We start from the raw sequence: 19,390 nt of genomic DNA, 5'->3' as shown, positions 1-19,390 counted from the left end.
TGAAATGTGGCAAAAGGTCGCAAAGTTCAAGGGGGCCGAATACTTTCGCAAGGCACTGTATATTTGACATGAAAACATTGGCAAATGGAAGCATACTTAGTGATGCTTAATTCATTAGTTGTGTGTCAGTTCCCCACTATAAGGTTAAACTAGGACTTTGGAGATTAACATATATACAACCATCTAAATTAGAATTTCCTATGGACATTTGATGGATAATTTATGCATTGATTATTCATGATGGTTTACTTCTAACTGCCCTACTGTATATCTATTAGTGGCAGACCATGGTTGCCCACCGCACCTGTCCAATTTAACCCTTAGTAATAATGTATTATGTATATACTAGATCAATTCATAAATACATTCATTAAGAAGTGTCTGTTTATCTTTAAATCGCTTTTTTCCCCCACTTTTATTCTTCTTTTTATTTTATTTTATCTCCATCAGTCTTGTTTAATCTGACCTCTGACCTCTGTGGTGTGTAAAGTAAACCATGGAGGATCCTCTCACTCTATATTCATCACTCAACACCACCAGCCTCCCCACTGCTCTCCACCCCACGAACAACAGTGCTGTTACGGACCTCGTGACCAACGCTACGGTCAAACCCTTCAGTGTGTTTCATGGGTGCGAGGAGAATGTGTCAGGGATCCTCTTCGACCTGTCTGTTCAGACCTTCAACGTGTTCCTGGGACTCCCCGCTAACATCTTAGGTAGGTAGCCCAGAGGTTACAGTGGTAAGAGCAGTCCACCAGTAGCCGTAAGGTTGCTGATTCCAATCCCAGGAACTATCTTGTACCATTGTGTCTTTCCAGAGTATTGACCCTTGACCCTATACTCCTTCCAGTGTGTTTATATTTACATAATTCCAGAGTATTGACCCCTGACCCTATACTCCTTCCAGTGTGTTTATATTTACATAATTCCAGAGTATTGACCCCTGACCCTATACTCCTTCCAGTGTGTTTATATTTACATAACTCCAGGGTATTGACCCCTGACCCTATACTCCTTCCAGTGTGTTTATATTTACATAATTCCAGGGTATTGACCCCTGACCCTATACTCCTTCCAGTGTGTTTATATTTACATAACTCCAGGGTATTGACCCCTGACCCTATACTCCTTCCAGTGTGTTTATATTTACATAACTCCAGGGTATTGACCCCTGACCCTATACTCCTTCCAGTGTGTTTATATTTACATAACTCCAGGGTATTGACCCCTGACCCTACACTCCTTCCAGTGTGTTTATATTTACATAACTCCAGGGTATTGACCCCTGACCCTACACTCCTTCCAGCAGAGAAAAACATAATAATTTCTGTCTCTGACGGACTATGAAACTAGCTAATAACATTGTTGTCTTGCCTTGTGGTAGTCATGGTGATTCTGGTCCGTAACCGTAAGGAGCCGTCCTCCTCAGACATCTTCCTGGGCTGTCTGGCCTTCATGGACGCTTACTTTGGCATCATGGTCCCCTTCAGCTATCTGAACATCTACTACTGGCACAGCAAGGATGTCTGGTCCGCTCTCATGTTCTCCTTCGGCGTCAAGGTGCAGGGCTATAGGATAACGGAGAATTTAGTGATTCTGGATTCTGGAATTTCAGCGTCTGAAATTGTACCCTGTTACATAGCATACTACTTTTGACCAGAACCCTATGGACACCCCTATAGACACCCCAATGGACACCCATATGGACAGCCCTATAAACACCCCTATGGACACCCCTATAGACACCCCTATGGAAACCCCTATGGACACCCCTATAGACACCCCTATGGACACCCATATGGACACCCCTATAAACACCCCTATGGACACCCCTATAGACACCCCTATGGAAACCCCTATGGACACCCCTATAGACACCCCTATGGACACCCATATGGACACCCCTATAAACACCCCTATGGACACCCCTATAGACACCCCTATGGAAACCCCTATGGACACCCCTATAGACACCCCTATGGAAACCCCTATGGAAACCCCTATGAACACCCCTATGGACACCCATATGGACACCCCTATAGACACCCTTATGGACACCCCTATGGACACCCCTATTGACACCAATATGGACACCCTTATGGACACCCTTAGGGACACCCCTATAAACACCCATATGGACACCCCTATAGACACCCCTATGGACACCCTTATAGACACCCCTATAGACACCCCTATGGACACCCCTATAGACACCCCAATGGAAACCCCTATGGACACCCCTATTGACATCAATATGGACACCCTTATGGACACCCTTATGGACACCCCTATAGACACCCCTATGGACACCCCTATAAACACCCATATGGACACCCCTATAGACACCCCTATGGACACCCTTATAGACACCCCTATGGACACCCCTATGGACACCCTTATGGACACCCCCATGGACACCAATATGGGCCCTGGTCAAAAGAAGTACACTATGTAGGGAATATATGTTGTAGAGGTTACATCCAAAACGACACTCAATTTCCTACATAGTGCTCGTTGGGCTCTGGTCAAATGTAGTGCACTATATAGGGAATAGGGGGCCACTATCTTGTACGTAACATCTCATCTGTGACATTTGACAATAAGCAAACTTGTTTTTCTCCACCTCCTCCTCCTCCTCTTCTTCCTCCTCCTCCTCCACCTCCTTCTCCTCCTTCCTATTCTCCTCCTCCTTCTCCTCCTCCTCCTCCTCCTCCTCCTCTTCTTCCTCCTCCTCCTCTTCCTCTTCCTCCACCTCCTTGTCCTCCTTCCTATTCTCCTCATCCACCTCCTCCTCCTCCTCCTTCCTATTCTCCTCCTCCTCCTCCTCCTTCCTATTCTCCTCCTCCTCCACCTCCTTCTCTTTCTTCCTATTCTCCTCCTCCTCCTCCTTCTCCTCCTCCTTCTTATTCCCCTCCTCCACCTCCTTGTCCTCCTTCCTATTCTCCTCCTCCACCTCCTCCTCCTCCTCCTTCCTATTCTCCTCCTCCTCCACTTCCTTCTCTTCCTTCCTATTCTCCTCCTCCACCTCCTTGTCCTCCTTCCTATTCTCCTCCTCCTCCACCTCCTTCTCCTCCTTCCTATTCTCCTCCTCCTCTTCCTCCTCCTCCACCTCATTCTCCTCCTTCCTATTCTCCTCCTCCTCCTTCTCCTCCTTCCTATTCTCCTCCTCCTCCTCATTCTCCTCCTTCCTATTCTCCTCCACCTCCTCCTTCTCCTCCTTCCTATTCTCCTCCTCCACCTCATTCTCCTCCTTCCTATTCTCCTCCTCCTCCTCCTTCTCCTCCTTCCTATTCTCCTCCTCCTCCTCCTTCTCCTCCTTCCTATTCTCCTCCTCCTCCTCCTCCTCCTCCTCCTCCTCCTTCCTATTCTCCTCCTCCTCTTCCTTCTCCTCCTTCCTATTCTCCTCCTCCTCCACCTCCTTCTCTTCCTTCCTATTCTCCTCCTCCTCCTCCTTCTCCTCCTTCCTATTCTCCTCCTCCTCTTCCTCTTCCTCCACCTCCTCCTCCTCCTTCCTATTCTCCTCCTCCTCCTCTTCTTCCTCCTCCTCCTCCTCCTCCTCCTCCTCCTCCTCCTTCTTCTCCTTCCTATTCTCCTCCTCCTCCACCTCCTTCTCCTCCTTCCTATTCTCCTTCTCCTCCTTCCTATTCTCCTTCTCCCCCTCCCCCTCCTCCCCCTCCTCCTCCTCCTCCTTTTTCTCCACTTTCTTCTCGTCCAGGACACCAGCGGTCCTCTGTTCCTGTCCTGTATCTGTTTGGATCGGTTCGTGGCGGTCCTCTTCCCTCTATCCTACGGCCAGCTGAAGGACACCAAGTACAGGGTGTCTCTCTCGGCGGTGGTCCTGGGGCTCACCTTCACCTACGCCTCCGCCAAGACCATCGGGGGCCTGCACAACTTCGAGAAGGTCAATCCATAGATCAATCAATCACTCAATCAATAGATGAATCAATCCATCCCACTTTATTGTATAGCACATATTGGACAAAAGTAGCAATACAATGCACTCCACAGTATAACATAATAAATAAACTACGTAAATCAATTAATAAAAACAACTCAAACAAAAAGTTAAAGGTAAAAACACAAAATAAAAATACGGCCAAAAAGCTGCATTTACATAATTTTGCACGCCCAATTTTTCAGTTTTTGATTTGTTAAAAAAGTTTGAAATATCCAATAAATGTCGTTCCACTTCATGATTGTGTCCCACTTGTTGTTGATTCTTCACAAAAAAATACAGTTTTATATCTTTATGTTTGAAGCCTGAAATGTGGCAAAAGGTCGCAAAGTTCAAGGGGGCCGAATACTTTCGCAAGGCACTGTACATATTTCTTTGATAAATGTCCACTTCTGCTACCCTCAGGTCTTCACAGGGACGATCCTGGCAACGTTTGGCTGGATGGTGTTGTGTAACGGGGCCATCCTGGTGGCCCTGAAGAGGTCCAGTGGCTCTGGGAAGGACGACATGCACCCCATGAAGAAGAAAGCCTTCAAGATGGTGACGTCGGTCCTGTCCATCATCGTGTTCAACTACTTGCCTCCGGTGGCTCTGTTCCCTTTTGAGGTGATGACCTGGGTGGGGGTATTGGCCATCGAAATAGAATAGATAGAATCACAGACCCATTGACTTGACTCCTATTGACTCATTGACCCATTGACTTGACTCACATTGACTCCCATTGAATCACAGACCCATTGACTTGACTCTCATTGACTCATTGACCCATTGACTTGACTCCCATTGACTCATTGACCCATTGACTTGACTCCCATTGACTCATTGACCCATTGACTTGACTCACATTGACTCCCATTGAATCACAGACCCATTGACTTGACACCTATTGACTCATTGACCCATTGACTTGACTCACATTGACTCCCATTGAATCACAGACCCATTGACTTGACTCCCATTGAATCACAGACCCATTGACTTGACTCCCATTGACTCATTGACCCATTGTTTTGACCCACATTGACTCCCATTGAATCACAGACCCATTGACTTGACTCCCATTGACTCATTGACCCATTGACTTGAATGAGGACGCCCGTTCTAGTGATTCTATTTCTTGTCCTTAATGATGTTGCCTGATGTATAAAGACACATTCCTAGATGGCTTGTCTACAGGTCTGAACAGTTCCAGTAACTTTCCCCCCAAATCCCATGTTTGCTAGAAATCCTGGTTGGAAGATTCCCAGAATAGGAAGGGAATTAACAGGAAACCCAGAATACTCGCAAACAAGGATTTCTGGAAAAACCTGTGAATGTTGGGAAAGTCACCAGAGCGTTGCAACCCTACCGTAGCACTGTCCTCGGTGATGTTGCCAGATGAACAAAGATAAAATCCTGTTGTATTTGTTGCACGGCAGTTGAGTGTTCTGATGTCCCCTTCCAGGACCACTACCCTCCGGACACGTTCCGCTGCCTGGTGCAGCCGGTGGGGTACGCCTTCGTTAACATCAGCAGTAGTATCCAGCCCATCATCTACCTCTCTAGACTGGAGAAGATCCCTTTCCTCCCTGAGGCCTGGAACAAGTGGGGCTCCTCCTCCTCCAAGGTGAAGGACAAGGAGGTGAAGGTGGAGACCAACGTTTCTTGTGAAATTAAGTGATAGGTGCTCAAAACACAGTTGTTATAAATGTATCAACTGGACAATGGAATAAATAATAAAAGGAATAATATATAATAAAATGAATGGCCAGGAAACAATGGATGAAAGCAATGTGCTTACATTCCACATAGCTAATATATATCCTGTATATGGTATAGGTTAAGGAGAAACAACAAAAATCTTCACATGTCCTTCAAATCTCTCTCTCACTTCCTGGAACGATTACGTTAGGACTGAGACGACATCGTGTGTACAACATGAGAACTACATGTCACACCTGTAAAATACTCATCATTTGGAGAGAAATAAATACGTAATAAAGCTCTTATAAACAGTTATTTTTCCAGTCTTTTGTTTTCCAGTTTCCTTAGAAATGTATAATGAGTGATATGTTATGGAGAGGAGAACCAGATCATTAGTCTGTTATGATGGAGAGAAGAACCAGATCAGTAGTCTGTTATGATGGAGAGGAGAACCAGATGATGTCTAGTCTGTTATGATGGAGAGGAGAACCAGATAATTAGTCTGTTATGATGGAGAGGAGAACCAGATGATGTCTATCATTAGTCTGTTATGATGGAGAGGAGAACCAGATCATTAGTCTGTTATGATGGAGAGGAGAACCAGATCATTAGTCTGTTATGATGGAGAGGAGAACCAGATGATGTCTAGTCTGTTATGATGGAGAGGAGAACCAGATAATTAGTCTGTTATGATGGAGAGGAGAACCAGATCAGTAGTCTGTTATGATGGAGAGGAGAACCAGATGATGTCTATCATTAGTCTGTTATGATGGAGAGGAGAACCAGATCATTAGTCTGTTATGATGGAGAGGAGAACCAGATCATTAGTCTGTTATGATGGAGAGGAGAACCAGATGTGTTAGTCTGTTATGATGGAGAGGAGAACCAGATCATTAGTCTGTTATGATGGAGAGGAGAACCAGATCATTAGTCTGTTATGATGGAGAGGAGAACCAGATCAGTAGTCTGTTATGATGGAGAGGAGAACCAGATCATTAGTCTGTTATGATGGAGAGAAGAACCAGATCATTAGTCTGTTATGATGGAGAGGAGAATCAGATCATTAGTCTGTTATGATGGAGAGGAGAACCAGATCATTAGTCTGTTATGATGGAGAGGAGAACCAGCTCATTAGTCTGTTATGATGGAGAGGAGAACCAGATCATTAGTCTGTTATGATGGAGAGGAGAACCAGATCATTAGTCTGTTATGATGGAGAGGAGAACCAGATCATTAGTCTGTTATGATGGAGAGGAGAACCAGATCAGTAGTCTGTTATGATGGAGAGAAGAACCAGATCATTAGTCTGTTATGATGGAGAGGAGAACCAGATCATTAGTCTGTTATGATGGAGAGGAGAACCAGATCATTAGTCTGTTATGATGGAGAGGAGAACCAGATCATTAGTCTGTTATGATGGAGAGGAGAACCAGATGATGTTTAGTCTGTTATGATGGAGAGGAGAACCAGATCATTAGCCTGTTATGATGGAAAGGAGAACCAGATCATTAGTCTGTTATGATGGAGAGGAGAACCAGATGATGTTTAGTCTGTTATGATGGAGAGGAGAACCAGATCATTAGTCTGTTATGATGGAGAGGAGAACCAGATCATTAGTCTGTTATGATGGAGAGGAGAACCAGATCATTAGCCTGTTATGATGGAAAGGAGAACCAGATGATGTCTAGTCTGTGATGATGGAGAGGAGAACCAGATGATCCCACAGATGTGTCTAGTGTTAGTCTGTTATGATGGAGAGGAGTACCAGATGATCCCACAGATGTGTCTAGTGTTAGCCTGTTATGATGGAGAGGAGAACCAGATGATCCCACAGATGTGTCTAGTGTTATGGTGATGTAATTAAAGACTGACACAAGCTGTTGAGTGGCTGCTAGTTCACACAACCATTTAGAGGTACTACGTATAAACCCAGTATTACTACCAGGGTTGGGGTCAATTCAGAAAATTCAAGACTGCAACAAGAATAGTCCACGTTGAAAATATATGACATTGTTGAATTGAAATGTACATTCACCTGAACCTTGATTACTCCCCTGTTGTAAGTCGGCTGGTATTGAAGTCAGAAACAGACATAGTAGAAATATATAGTAGGAAACTCCAGGGACACGGATGTATTTGAGGTTATTCCTTTATTAAAAACAGTAAAAGAAAGTTCGGAGGCCAAACATAATGATGCAATCTAGTTCAATTACAGGACTACATGTCAGTCAGTTTGGTAAAGCATGTGCATTTAACAATATAAACAATACACCTCGGACACATTTAGCCGGCTACGGTCTTATTAATGTTACATGACCTCCTGTTGTACACATCTCCTTGACTTGTGTCCCAAAACTCTCTCTTTCTTTCCTGAAGTGTGCACTCGTTCACTACTCCATACAAATGTAAAATACATGGATATGTGTTGGCATGGGCTGGACTCTAGAGGGAGTTCCATATTCCAGTCATGTCCTTTGAGATCCATAAAGGAAAGTGAACGAGTGCACACTTCGGGAGAACGGAGAGATTATTGGGACGCAGCCCATATATCCCACCACACAGGTATTGTTATCATACAACCTATTCTTTTAAACAAGACAGTATAACTAATGTTTCTCTCTACGTTCCTGAAACCAAACATTTGATTCCACAGTTGGATGTTGAACGACAGGTTGTCAGAACCAGAACCATGCAGTGATCATATGGTACTGGTGATGTTTCCAGTTGAGATACACTGCTTTGCGTTGTGTCTCAATTACTCGTCATTGGCTTCCTTCCTCGTCTCCTTTCCTTCATTTGCACTGAGGAAGTATCAGGTGTTTTGAGTTGATAAGACACCGGCTGGGTCTCAATACTCTTTCATTACTTCCTTTCCTTGTCTCCTCCCCTCATTTCCTTTCCTTCGGGACCTCTAACAGGTGAAAGGATTGGATGGCTTTCCACCATATTGCTTTTTTACCTACAGTATCGCTTCTTTCCATATCACTGATCATGAAGGAAAAGGACACAAGGAAAGGACACAAGGAAAGGGAGCTAGTTACGACTATCGAGACACAGCCACTGCTAAAAGGCCATTGTTGTTGTTTTTTCCATTCTTTTTTTATTGTCTTGGTGACATAACCTCAATCTCAGACGACAAGCCGACAAACTGTGGGTTATGGAACGGAACTTCCACACAGCTGTCGCTATGGAGACGCAGTTCTAACAGAAGTCACGGAACATATGTGATATGACAGCGTAGTAAGTATTCACAGAACTCAACAGTAAGGAAGGAAGGAATCCTCATAGACAAAGCCTTGAACGAGCTTCAATTGACACAGACATACTATAGTAAGCTCTGGCTTGGTCCAGCGGACTTGTTTGTGTGTGTGTGTGTGTGTGTGTGTGTGTGTGTCAGTCAGAAGATGTGGAGAAGGACATCAAAGGAGAGAATCTTTCAGCTTAAAGATTTACAAGGTTTTATAATAACAGCAAAAGCAGACGTCTCGGCGTCGCCATGACAGCTCGTGCAGGTCCTAAAGCTTCTTCCTCTACCTCGGTATCCGTAACAGAAAATGGGCTTTTCCAGGACAAAATCATCTTCAAAACAGACAGACAGTTCATCAGAGCACTTCAGTATAAGGGACAAACCGTTTCTGTACACAGGGTCATCACCATGGTGACACGATGTCATCAGGATGAGACGCTTTGAATCAGGGCACATCGTCCACGTTATCCTCTATCTCTCTCTCTCTCTGAAGTATACACATACAGGGCACTTACTGTAGCCATGGCGATACAGCTATAGAGACAGCTAGGGCTAGGTTCCAATACCCTAGCCTGGCTTCCTCTCCTCACCTCTGGGAAGGGTTGTGAGCAAAAATACAAATTTCTGTCCCGTCTCAGATAATGAACACAAACGTCTTCATCTCTCTTTGTGTCCTTGAGGACCGCTGATCCCAAAAATAAACGGATGGAACCAATTTGACGAGCAGCCAATGTCATACCGGCATATTGAACGTCACTATCCGGTCTCTCCAGATTTCAGTGGTCAGGAAGGATACAAGGAAATAGGATACAAGGAAATAGGACATGAGAGAATGAACATTTTACAGAGTATTGGAACTCAGGGATAGAAAGGTTCAGTGCATCATCATCATCATCATCATCATCATCATCATAGCTCATACTGTACGTCTGTACACCTACACACCCAACGGTAGCGCCTTGGCTTTGTAGTGCTGTCTAATCGGCTACGGCAAGCTCTTTGGAACAAACTGAACTGCATCTACAAGTCTCTGCCATTTCACCTCAAAACCTGCTACCGTTCCCAGTCACTCCCAGTTGAGAATCTCCCCTTCGTTCACATTCTGACAAATGCTAAATGTCAACAGAGAAATGTAAGTACACACACAGCTGTATTAGAAAACAGATAAACTAGAACATTTTGTGGTTAATCGGTAAAGCAATCCCAGAACATTGACTGAAGCCTCAACTAATGACAGCGGTTCATTTTTAAAGAGTTAAGTGTTAAGTGTTTTTTTTGTTGTTTTCTTTAACGCACACTGGATAGCATCCTACATACAGTCTGTCTGGTTGTCTCTCTCCATCTGTCTGTCTGTCTTTTAAAGGGTCGTTGGTAGTTTTTAGGTAAACGTAGTCAGCCAAGCACAGTGTTCTTCTGAGCATAGTCCCCAGCCACGCTGTTCTTTTCACGTCCTCGTAACGTTCTCTAAAACGCTCTCTGTGACGTTCTCTGAACGTTCTCTACTGGCGGCGCTTGTCTTTGGCTGGATCTTCTGTAGGAGATGGCTGAGCCTGCGAGCTATGAGGGCTGAGGGAGAGAGGGAGGGAGGGAAGGAGGAGAGGTGAGGGAAGAGAGGAAGATAAGGAAGAGTGGAAGGTAAGGAGGAGAGAGGAGAGGGAAGACTATGCCTATCAAATATTCCATCTAGATACAGATGGGTTGTGAGTGGAAGTAAGTGCTGATCATACATACTTACTGTGTTGCCCGGTTAGGGTCCATGGCTGGGTCAGGTGGTTCACCCACCTCTGAGTCACTGAGAGGGGCTGTATCATCGGTGCTGCTCAGGGATCTGACCCCCTCCACCAGCTCCCTGGCCTCTGCAGCTAACTGGCAGGCTGGGTCTGGGATGGGAGAGGGGGTCTCTGGACTGTCTGTGGCTGGAGAGGTCCTGCTACTCCTGGAAGCACACATACACACGTTCACACACACACACACACCCAAACCCTCCGGTCAGATCAACAGACTGTCAGAATGAACAAACGTTTGAAGAATTGTCATTAAGGAGTTACATTTAGAAGATAAGCACTTACCCATTTTCCATTCCAAACAAGCTGGGGGTGGTGAGCACTTTGTGAACATTCTGAGAAATAAACAGTCAGTCAGTTAGCCAGTCAGTTAGCCAGCCAGTTAACCAGCCAGTCAGTTAGCCAGCCAGTTAACCAGCCAGTCAGTTAGCCAGTCAGTTAGCCAGCCAGTCAGTCAGCCAGTCAGTTAGCCAGCCAGTCAGTCAGCCAGTTAGCCAGTCAGTCAGTCAGCCAGTTAACCAGCCAGTCAGTTAGCCAGCCAGTCAGTCAGCCAGTTAAGCACCCAGTCAGTTAGCCAGCCAGCCAGTCAGTCAGTCAGCCAGTTAGCCAGCCAATCAGTCAGCCAGTTAGCCAGCCAATCAGTCAGCCAGTCGGACAGCCAGTCAGTCAGCCAGTCGGACAGCCAGCCAGTCAGTCAGTCAGTTAGCCAGCCAGCCAGTCAGTCAGTTAGCCAGCCAGCCAGTCAGTCAGTTAGCCAGCCAGCCAGCCAGTCAGCCAGCCAGTCAGTCAGTCAGTCAGTCAGTTAGCCAGCCAGCCAGTTAGCCAGCCAGTCAGTCAGTCAGTCAGCCAGTTAGCCAGCCAGTCAGTCAGCCAGTTAGCCAGCCAGTCAGTCAGCCAGTTAGCCAGCCAGTCAGTCAGCCAGTCAGTCAGTCAGTCAGCCAGTTAGCCAGTCAGCACAGAAATCCACATACATAAAACTAGAAAGTATTTTACAGTTTACAGTTGAGAGGTGGACAGGTGAGTGTTGTTGTAAAGGTGTGTTACAGGTGTAATGTTACCTGTGTGAAGCCCAGGAGTTAGTTGTATGAGAGGTGGACAGGAAGTGATGTTGTAAAGGTGTGTTACTGTGTTACAGGTGTAATGTTACCTGTGTGAAGCCTAGGAGTTAGTTGTATGAGAGGTGGACAGGAAGTGATGTTGTAAAGGTGTGTTACTGTGTTACAGGTGTAATGTTACCTGTGTGAAGCCCAGGAGTTAGTTGTATGAGAGGTGGACAGGAAGTGATGTTGTAAAGGTGTGTTACTGTGTTACAGGTGTAATGTTACCTGTGTGAAGCCCAGCAGTTAGTTGTATGAGAGGTGGACAGGAAGTGATGTTGTAAAGGTTTGTTACTGTGTTACAGGTATAATATTACCTGTGTGAAGCCCAGGAGTTAGTTGTATGAGAGGTGGACAGGAAGTGATGTTGTAAAGGTGTGTTACTGTGTTACAGGTATAATGTTACCTGTGTGAAGCCCAGGAGTTAGTTGTATGAGAGGTGGACAGGAAGTGATGTTGTAAAGGTGTGTTACTGTGTTACAGGTGTAATGTTACCTGTGTGAAGCCTAGGAGTTAGTTGTATGAGAGGTGGACAGGAAGTGATGTTGTAAAGGTGTGTTACTGTGTTACAGGTGTAATGTTACCTGTGTGAAGCCCAGGAGTTAGTTGTATGAGAGGTGGACAGGAAGTGATGTTGTAAAGGTGTGTTACTGTGTTAACGGTGTAATGTTACCTGTGTGAAGCCCAGGAGTTAGTTGTATGAGAGGTGGACAGGAAGTGATGTTGTAAAGGTGTGTTACAGGTGTAATGTTACCTGTGTGAAGCCCAGGAGTTAGTTGTATGAGAGGTGGACAGGAAGTGATGTTGTAAAGGTGTGTAACAGGTGTAATCTTACCTGTGTGAAGCCCAGGAGTTAGTTGTATGAGAGGTGGACAGGAAGTGATGTTGTAAAGGTGTGATACAGGTGTAATGTTACCTGTGTGAAGCCCAGGAGTTAGTTGTATGAGAGGTGGACAGGAAGTGATGTTGTAAAGGTGTGTTACAGGTGTAATGTTACCTGTGTGAAGCCCAGGAGTTAGTTGTATGAGAGGTGGACAGGAAGTGATGTTGTAAAGGTGTGTTACTGTGTTACAGGTGTAATGTTACCTGTGTGAAGCCCAGGAGTTAGTTGTATGAGAGGTGGACAGGAAGTGATGTTGTAAAGGTGTGTTACTGTGTTACAGGTGTAATGTTACCTGTGTGAAGCCCAGGAGTTAGTTGTATGAGAGGTAGACAGGAAGGGATGTTGTAAAGGTGTGTTACTGTGTTACAGGTATAATGTTACCTGTGTGAAGCCCAGGAGTTAGTTGTATGAGAGGTAGACAGGAAGGGATGTTGTAAAGGTGTGTTACTGTGTTACAGGTATAATGTTACCTGTGTGAAGCCCAGGAGTTAGTTGTATGAGAGGTGGACAGGAAGGGATGTTGTAAAGGTGTGTTACTGTGTTACAGGTGTAATGTTACCTGTGTGAAGCCCAGGAGTTAGTTGTATGAGAGGTGGACAGGAAGTGATGTTGTAAAGGTGTGTTACTGTGTTACAGGTGTAATGTTACCTGTGTGAAGCCCAGGAGTTAGTTGTATGAGAGGTGGACAGGAAGTGATGTTGTAAAGGTGTGTTACTGTGTTACAGGTGTAATGTTACCTGTGTGAAGCCCAGGAGTTAGTTGTATGAGAGGTGGACAGGAAGTGATGTTGTAAAGGTGTGTAACAGGTGTAATGTTACCTGTGTGAAGCCCAGGAGTTAGTTGTATGAGAGGTGGACAGGAAGTGATGTTGTAAAGGTGTGTTACTGTGTTACAGGTGTAATGTTACCTGTGTGAAGCCCAGGAGTTAGTTGTATGAGAGGTGAGTGTTGTTGTAAAGGTGTGTTGGGGGTGAGTCACAGGTGTGTTACAGGTGTAGTGTACCTGTGCGAATCCCAGTAGTTTCTTGTTGGAGATCTCCAGGTGTCTTCTGCTCAGCTCAGACTTCCTCAGCTGACAGTCAATCATCGACAACTTCCTGTTTAACTCCATCACATCTTCCTAGAGTATAACACACAGAATCACTTCCTGTTTAACTCCATCACATCCTTCTGGGGTACAACACACAGAATCACTTCCTGTTAAACTCCATCACATCTTCCTAGAGTATAACACACAGAATCACTTCCTGTTTAACTCCATCACATCCTTCTGGGGTACAACACACAGAATCACTTCCTGTTAAACTCCATCACATCTTCCTGGAGTATAACACACAGAATCACTTCCTGTTTAACTCCATCACAAATGTTTTATGGTACAACACACATAATCACTTCCTGTTAAACTCCATCACATCTTCCTGGAGTATAACACACAGAATCACTTCCTGTTTAACTCCATCACATCATTCTGGGGTACAACACACATAATCACTTCCTGTTAAACTCCATCACATCCTCCTGACTAGTGTTGTCCTGCTGGGTCACAGTATTTTAGGGTAGAAAAAGACTAGTGTTGTCCTGCTGGGTCACATTATTTTAGGGTAGAAAAGACTAGTGTTGTCCTGCTGGGTCACAGTATTTTAGGGTAGAAAAGACTAGTGTTGTCCTGCTGGGTCACAGTATTTTAGGGTAGAAAAAGACTAGTGTTGTCCTGCTGGGTCACAGTATTTTAGGGTAGAAAAGACTAGTGTTGTCCTGCTGGGTCACAGTATTTTAGGGTAGAAAAAGACTAGTGTTGTCTTGCTGGGTCACAGTATTTTAGGGTAGAAAAAGACTAGTGTTGTCTTGCTGGGTCACAGTATTTTATGGTAGAAAATACTAGTGTCCTGCTGGGTCACAGTATTTTAGGGTAGAAAAAGACTAGTGTTGTCCTGCTGGGTCACAGTATTTTAGGGTAGAAAAGACTAGTGTTGTCCTGCTGGGTCACAGTATTTTAGGGTAGAAAAAGACTAGTGTTGTCTTGCTGGGTCACAGTATTTTAGGGTAGAAAGGACTAGTGTTGTCCTGTTGGGTCACAGTATTTTAGGGTAGAAAAGACTAGTGTTGTCCTGCTGGGTCACAGTATTTTAGGGTAGAAAAAGACTAGTGTTGTCCTGCTGGGTCACAAACAATTGTCTGGAGTGTTTCAGAAATGGAGAGGTCTGCTGCCCTCCACTGCAACCAACCTGCACATCTTTCTGACTGCTTTGTCATCACTTGTGTCTGCGGCCCACCCAGACGACTCTAGTCTTTTGTTCCATTAATTGGTTTTAAGTCTACCTTAGTAGCTTCCAGACCCTTCTGTTTCTTGTGTCTGCAGCCCACCCAGACGACTCTAGTCTTTTCTTCCATTAATTGGTTTTAAGTCTACCTTAGTAGCTTCCAGACCCTTCTGTTTCTTGCCCGCCAGTTGGTTCTTCAGGTCTTTGATCTCAGCCTCTAGCAGTGTAATGACCTCTTCATAGTCCTGCTCTGCACTGTTACTCTGTCTGTCTCTCTGCACTGCCTCCGCTACCTGCAGGGGTAGAAGAAGAAGAAGAAGAAGAAGAAGAGAAGATGAAGATGTACCCAAGGTCTAACAGAAATTCAACTTCCCATTTCCAACGGAAATTCAACTTGGGACACATACCAGCCGTACTGCAGACATTTACATGAGTACACAAACTGTACACAGAGAGACCATGGAGCAGCTGTGGGGGTGAAGTCTCTTGTCTTGTTTAGGGGTTTATTAGTGGATAAATATTACCTGCAGACGAGTCTTCAGACGACTGTTCTCCTCCACCGTCGCACACGCTTTCTGGAGGGAGGGAGGGAGAGGGAATGAGGGAGGGAGAGGGAATGAGGGAGAGAGAGGGAGGGAATGAGGGAGGGAGAGGGAATGAGGGAGGGAGAGGGAATGAGGGAGAGAGAGGGAGGGAATGAGGGAGGGAGGGATGGGGAGGGAATGAGGGAGGGAGGGAGGGATGGAGAGAGAGGGAGGGAATGAGGGAGGGAAGGATGGAGAGGGAGGGATGGAGAGAGAGGGAGGGAATGAGGGAGGGAGGGATGGAGAGAGAGGGTGGAAGGGATGGAGAGAGAGGGAGGGAATGAGTGAAGGAAAAAGAGCAATAATGAGTGTGTTAATACAACTATGCCTGGCAAAGATAGCACAAGATAGGATAGGATAAGATAGAATAAGATATGATAAGATAGAATAAGATATGATAAAATTCGACAGGATACGATAGAATACGATAAGATACGATAGGATACGATAGGATATGATAGGATAAGATGAGATACGGTGGGATAAGGTTAGGACACGATGGGATACGATGGGATACGGTGGGATACGATGGGATACGGTGGGATACGGTGGGATACGATGGGATACGATGGGATATGGTGGGATACGATAGGATACGATGGGATACGGTATCCCATCATATCCAACCATATCCCATCGTATCCCACCATATCCCATCGAATCGCAGCTTATCCCATCATATCGCAGCGTATCGCAGCGTATCCCATCATATCCCACCATATCGCAGCGTATCCCATCGTATTGCAGCGTATCCCATCATATCCCACCGTATCGTAGCGTATCCCCCCGTATCGCAGCGTATCCCACCATGTCCCACCATATCCCATCGTGTCGCAGCGTATCCCATCATATCCAACCATATCCCATCGTATCCCACCATATCCCATTGAATCGCAGCGTATCCCATCATATCCCACCGTATCGCAGCGTATCCCATTTTATAGCAGCGTATCCCACCATATCCCATCTTATTGCAGCGTATCCCATCGTATCCCATCTTATCGCAGCGTATCCCACCGTATCGCTGGGTATCCCAACATATCCCATCTTATCCCACCATATCCCATTGTATCGCAGCGTATCCCACCGTATCCCATCTTATCGCAGCGTATCCCACCGTATCCCATCTTATCGCAGTGTATCCCACCATATCCCATCTTATCGCAGCGTTTCCCACCATATCCCACCGTATCGCAGGGTATCCCACCATATCCCATCTTATCACAGCGTATTGCACCGCATCGCAGTGTATCCCACCATATCCCATCTTATCGCAGCGTATCCCACCATATCCCACCGTATCGCAGGGTATCCCACCATATCCCATCTTATCACAGCGTATCGCACCGCATCGCAGTGTATCCCACCATATCCCATCGTGTCGCAGCGTATCCCATCATATCCAACCATATCCCATCGTATCCCACCATATCCCATCGAATCGCAGCTTATCCCATCATATCCCACCGTATCGCAGCGTATCGCAGCGTACCCTGCCGCCCCAGGCTACCCTGGGGCGGCAGGGTAGCCTAGTGGTTAGAGCGTTGGACTAGTAACCGGAAGGTTGTGAGTTCAAACCCCCGAGCTGACAAGGTACAAATCTGTCGTTCTGCCCCTGAACAGGCAGTTTACTCACTGTTCCCAGGCCGTCATTGAAAATAAGAATTTGTTCTTAACTGACTTGCCTGGTTAAATAAAGGTAAAAAAAAAAAAAAAAAAAAAAAAAAAAATCCCATCGTATCGCAGCGTATCCCATCGTGGTTGTCCACTTGTTGTCACTCACCTCTGAGGTGTTGTGTAACTCCTCCTCCTGGGTCGACTTGCTGTGCTCTGTGTCCTGGGGTAGTGTAGGAAAACCAGCAGGTTGACTGACCTGGGGTAGTGTAGGAAAACCATCAGGTTAACTGACCTGTGGTAGTGTAGGAAAACCAGCAGGTTGACTGATCTGGGATAGTGTAGGAAAACCAGCAGGCTGACTGACCTGGGGTAGTTTATTAAAACCAACAGGATGACTGACCTGGGGTAGTGTAGGAAAACCAGCAGGCTGACTGACCTGGGGTAGTGTAGGAAAACCAGCAGGTTGACTGATCTGGGGTAGTGTAGGAAAACCAGCAGGTTGACTGATCTGGGGTAGTTTATTAAAACCAACAGGTTGACTGACCTGGGGTAGTGTAGGAAAACCAGCAGGTTGACTGATCTGGGGTAGTGTAGGAAAACCATCAGGTTGACTGGTCTGGGGTAGTGTAGGAAAACCAGCAGGTTGACTGATCTGGGGTAGTGTAGGAAAACCAGCAGGTTGACTGACCTGGGGTAGTGTAGAAAAACCATCAGGTTGACTGACCTGGGGTAGTGTAGGAAAACCAGCAGGTTGACTGATCTGGGGTAGTATAGGAAAACCAGCACGTTGACTGACCTGGGGTAGTGTAGGAAAACCAGCAGGCTGACTGATCTGGGGTAGTGTAGGAAAACCAGCAGGCTGGCTGTGATTGGACTGTGAACAAAGTTGAAGTCAATTCAATGTTACTCTGATACACATTGCACATTGTAAAATAGTAACATTGTATATTTAAGCAATAAGGCCAGAGGGGGTGTGGCCAATATAAACTATAGACTACAGAAACGGCCTCTCACTGTCAACTGCGTTCATTTTCAGCAAACTTAACTTAATGTGTAAATATTTGTATGAACATAACAAGATTCAACAACTGAGACATACAGTAAACTGAACAAGTTCCACAGACACGTGACTAACAGAAATGGAATAATGTGTCCCCTGAACAAAGGGGGGGTCAAAATCAAAAGTAACAGTCAAGTATCTGGTGTGGCCACCAGCTGCATTAAGTACTGCAGTGCATCTCCTCCTCATGGACTGCACCAGATTTGCCAGTTCTTGCTGTGAGATGTTACCTCACTCTTCCACCAAGGCACCTGCAAGTTCTTGGACATTTCTGGGGGACCTTAGCCCTCGGATCCAACAGGTCCCAGACGTGCTCAATGGGATTGAGATCCGGGCTCTTCGCTGGCCATGGCAGAACACTGACATTCCTGTCTTGCAGGAAATCACGCACAGAACGAGCAGTATGGCTGGTGGCATTGTCAGGATGAGCCTGCAGGAAGGGTACGGACGGACCCTCCACCTCCAAATCGATCCCGCTCCAGAGTACAGGCCTCAGTGTAACGCTCATTCCTCTGGCGATAAACGCGAATCCGACCATCAACCCTGGTGAGACAAAACCGCGACTCGTCAGTGAAGAGCACTTTTTGCCAGTCCTGTCTGGTCCAGCGACGGTGGGTTTGTGCCCATAAGCAACATTGTTGCCGGTGATGTCTGGTGAGGACCTGCCTTACAAGAGGCCTACAAGCCCTCAGTCCAGCCTTTCTCAGCCTATTGCGGACAGTCTGAGCACTGATGGAGGGATTCATCCGGGAAGAACACGCTTCTCCAGCGTGCCAGTGACCATCGAAGGGGCCAGTGACCATCGAAGGGGCCAGTGACCATCGAAGGGGCCAGTGACCATTGAAGGGGCCAGTGACCATCGAAGGGGCCAGTGACCATCGAAGGGGCCAGTGACCATCGAAGGGGCCAGTGACCATCGAAGGGGCCAGTGACCATCGAAGGGGAACATTTGCCCACAGAAGTCGGTTACAACTCCGAACTGCAGTCAGGTCACGACCCTGGCGAGGACGACGCAGATGAACTTCCCTAAGACAGTTTCTGACCGTTTGTGCAGTAACTCTTCGGTTGTGCAAACCCACAGTTTCATCAGTCGTCCAGGTGACTGGTCTCAGAACATCCCACAGGTGAAGAAGCCTGATGTGTAGGTCCAGGTGGCTGGTCTCAGACCATCCCACAGGTGAAGAAGCCTGATATGTAGGTCCAGGTGGCTGGTCTCA

General features: G+C 46.1%; 2 protein-coding genes across 7 annotated transcripts in view; one reads left to right on the top strand and one right to left on the bottom strand.

Moving 5' to 3' along the window:
- The first annotated feature begins 496 nt into the window (after positions 1–496).
- On the top strand, positions 497–5,615 carry LOC110487126 (G-protein coupled receptor 183-A). The gene is made up of 5 exons (XM_036939567.1): positions 497–716; positions 1,385–1,560; positions 3,716–3,901; positions 4,361–4,561; positions 5,400–5,615. The coding sequence occupies exons 1-5, from the start codon at positions 497–499 to the stop codon at positions 5,613–5,615; spliced, it is 999 nt and encodes a 332-aa protein (XP_036795462.1).
- A 2,156-nt stretch (positions 5,616–7,771) lies between these two features.
- The window catches only part of LOC110487124 (syntaxin-binding protein 4), a 138,480-nt gene continuing 126,861 nt past the window's right edge, over positions 7,772–19,390 (bottom strand). For 3 of the 6 annotated variants that reach the window (XM_036939460.1, XM_036939458.1, XM_036939462.1), the window contains exons 16-23: positions 17,910–17,987; positions 17,280–17,369; positions 15,437–15,487; positions 15,062–15,205; positions 13,652–13,768; positions 10,955–11,004; positions 10,621–10,821; positions 10,325–10,451 (exon numbers count right to left, since the gene is read on the bottom strand). In XM_036939460.1, the coding sequence (XP_036795355.1) occupies positions 10,385–10,451; positions 10,621–10,821; positions 10,955–11,004; positions 13,652–13,768; positions 15,062–15,205; positions 15,437–15,487; positions 17,280–17,369; positions 17,910–17,987 (798 nt within the window). In that variant the 3' untranslated portion in view covers positions 10,325–10,384. Of the gene's footprint in view, positions 10,452–10,616; positions 10,822–10,954; positions 11,005–13,651; positions 13,769–15,061; positions 15,206–15,436; positions 15,488–17,279; positions 17,370–17,909; positions 17,988–19,390 lie in introns of all 6 variants that reach the window. The other 3 variants (XM_036939459.1, XM_036939457.1, XM_036939461.1) reach the window with 3 other exon arrangements.

Source organism: Oncorhynchus mykiss, chromosome 12 (genome assembly GCF_013265735.2).
Source record: "Oncorhynchus mykiss isolate Arlee chromosome 12, USDA_OmykA_1.1, whole genome shotgun sequence".
In the NCBI taxonomy this organism is placed as follows: domain Eukaryota; kingdom Metazoa; phylum Chordata; class Actinopteri; order Salmoniformes; family Salmonidae; genus Oncorhynchus; species Oncorhynchus mykiss.
The sequence above is the reverse complement of the archived record's forward strand: the minus strand, read 5'-3'. Positions and strand labels throughout refer to the sequence as shown.

Coding starts and splice junctions, on each gene's coding strand:
- LOC110487126 (XM_036939567.1), top strand. CDS start 497: ATGGAGGATCCTCTCACTCTATATTCATCACTCAACACCACCAGCCTC. Junction 717..1,384: donor ACTCCCCGCTAACATCTTAG/GTAGGTAGCCCA, acceptor GCCTTGTGGTAG/TCATGGTGATTCTGGTCCGT. Junction 3,902..4,360: donor GCCTGCACAACTTCGAGAAG/GTCAATCCATAG, acceptor TGCTACCCTCAG/GTCTTCACAGGGACGATCCT.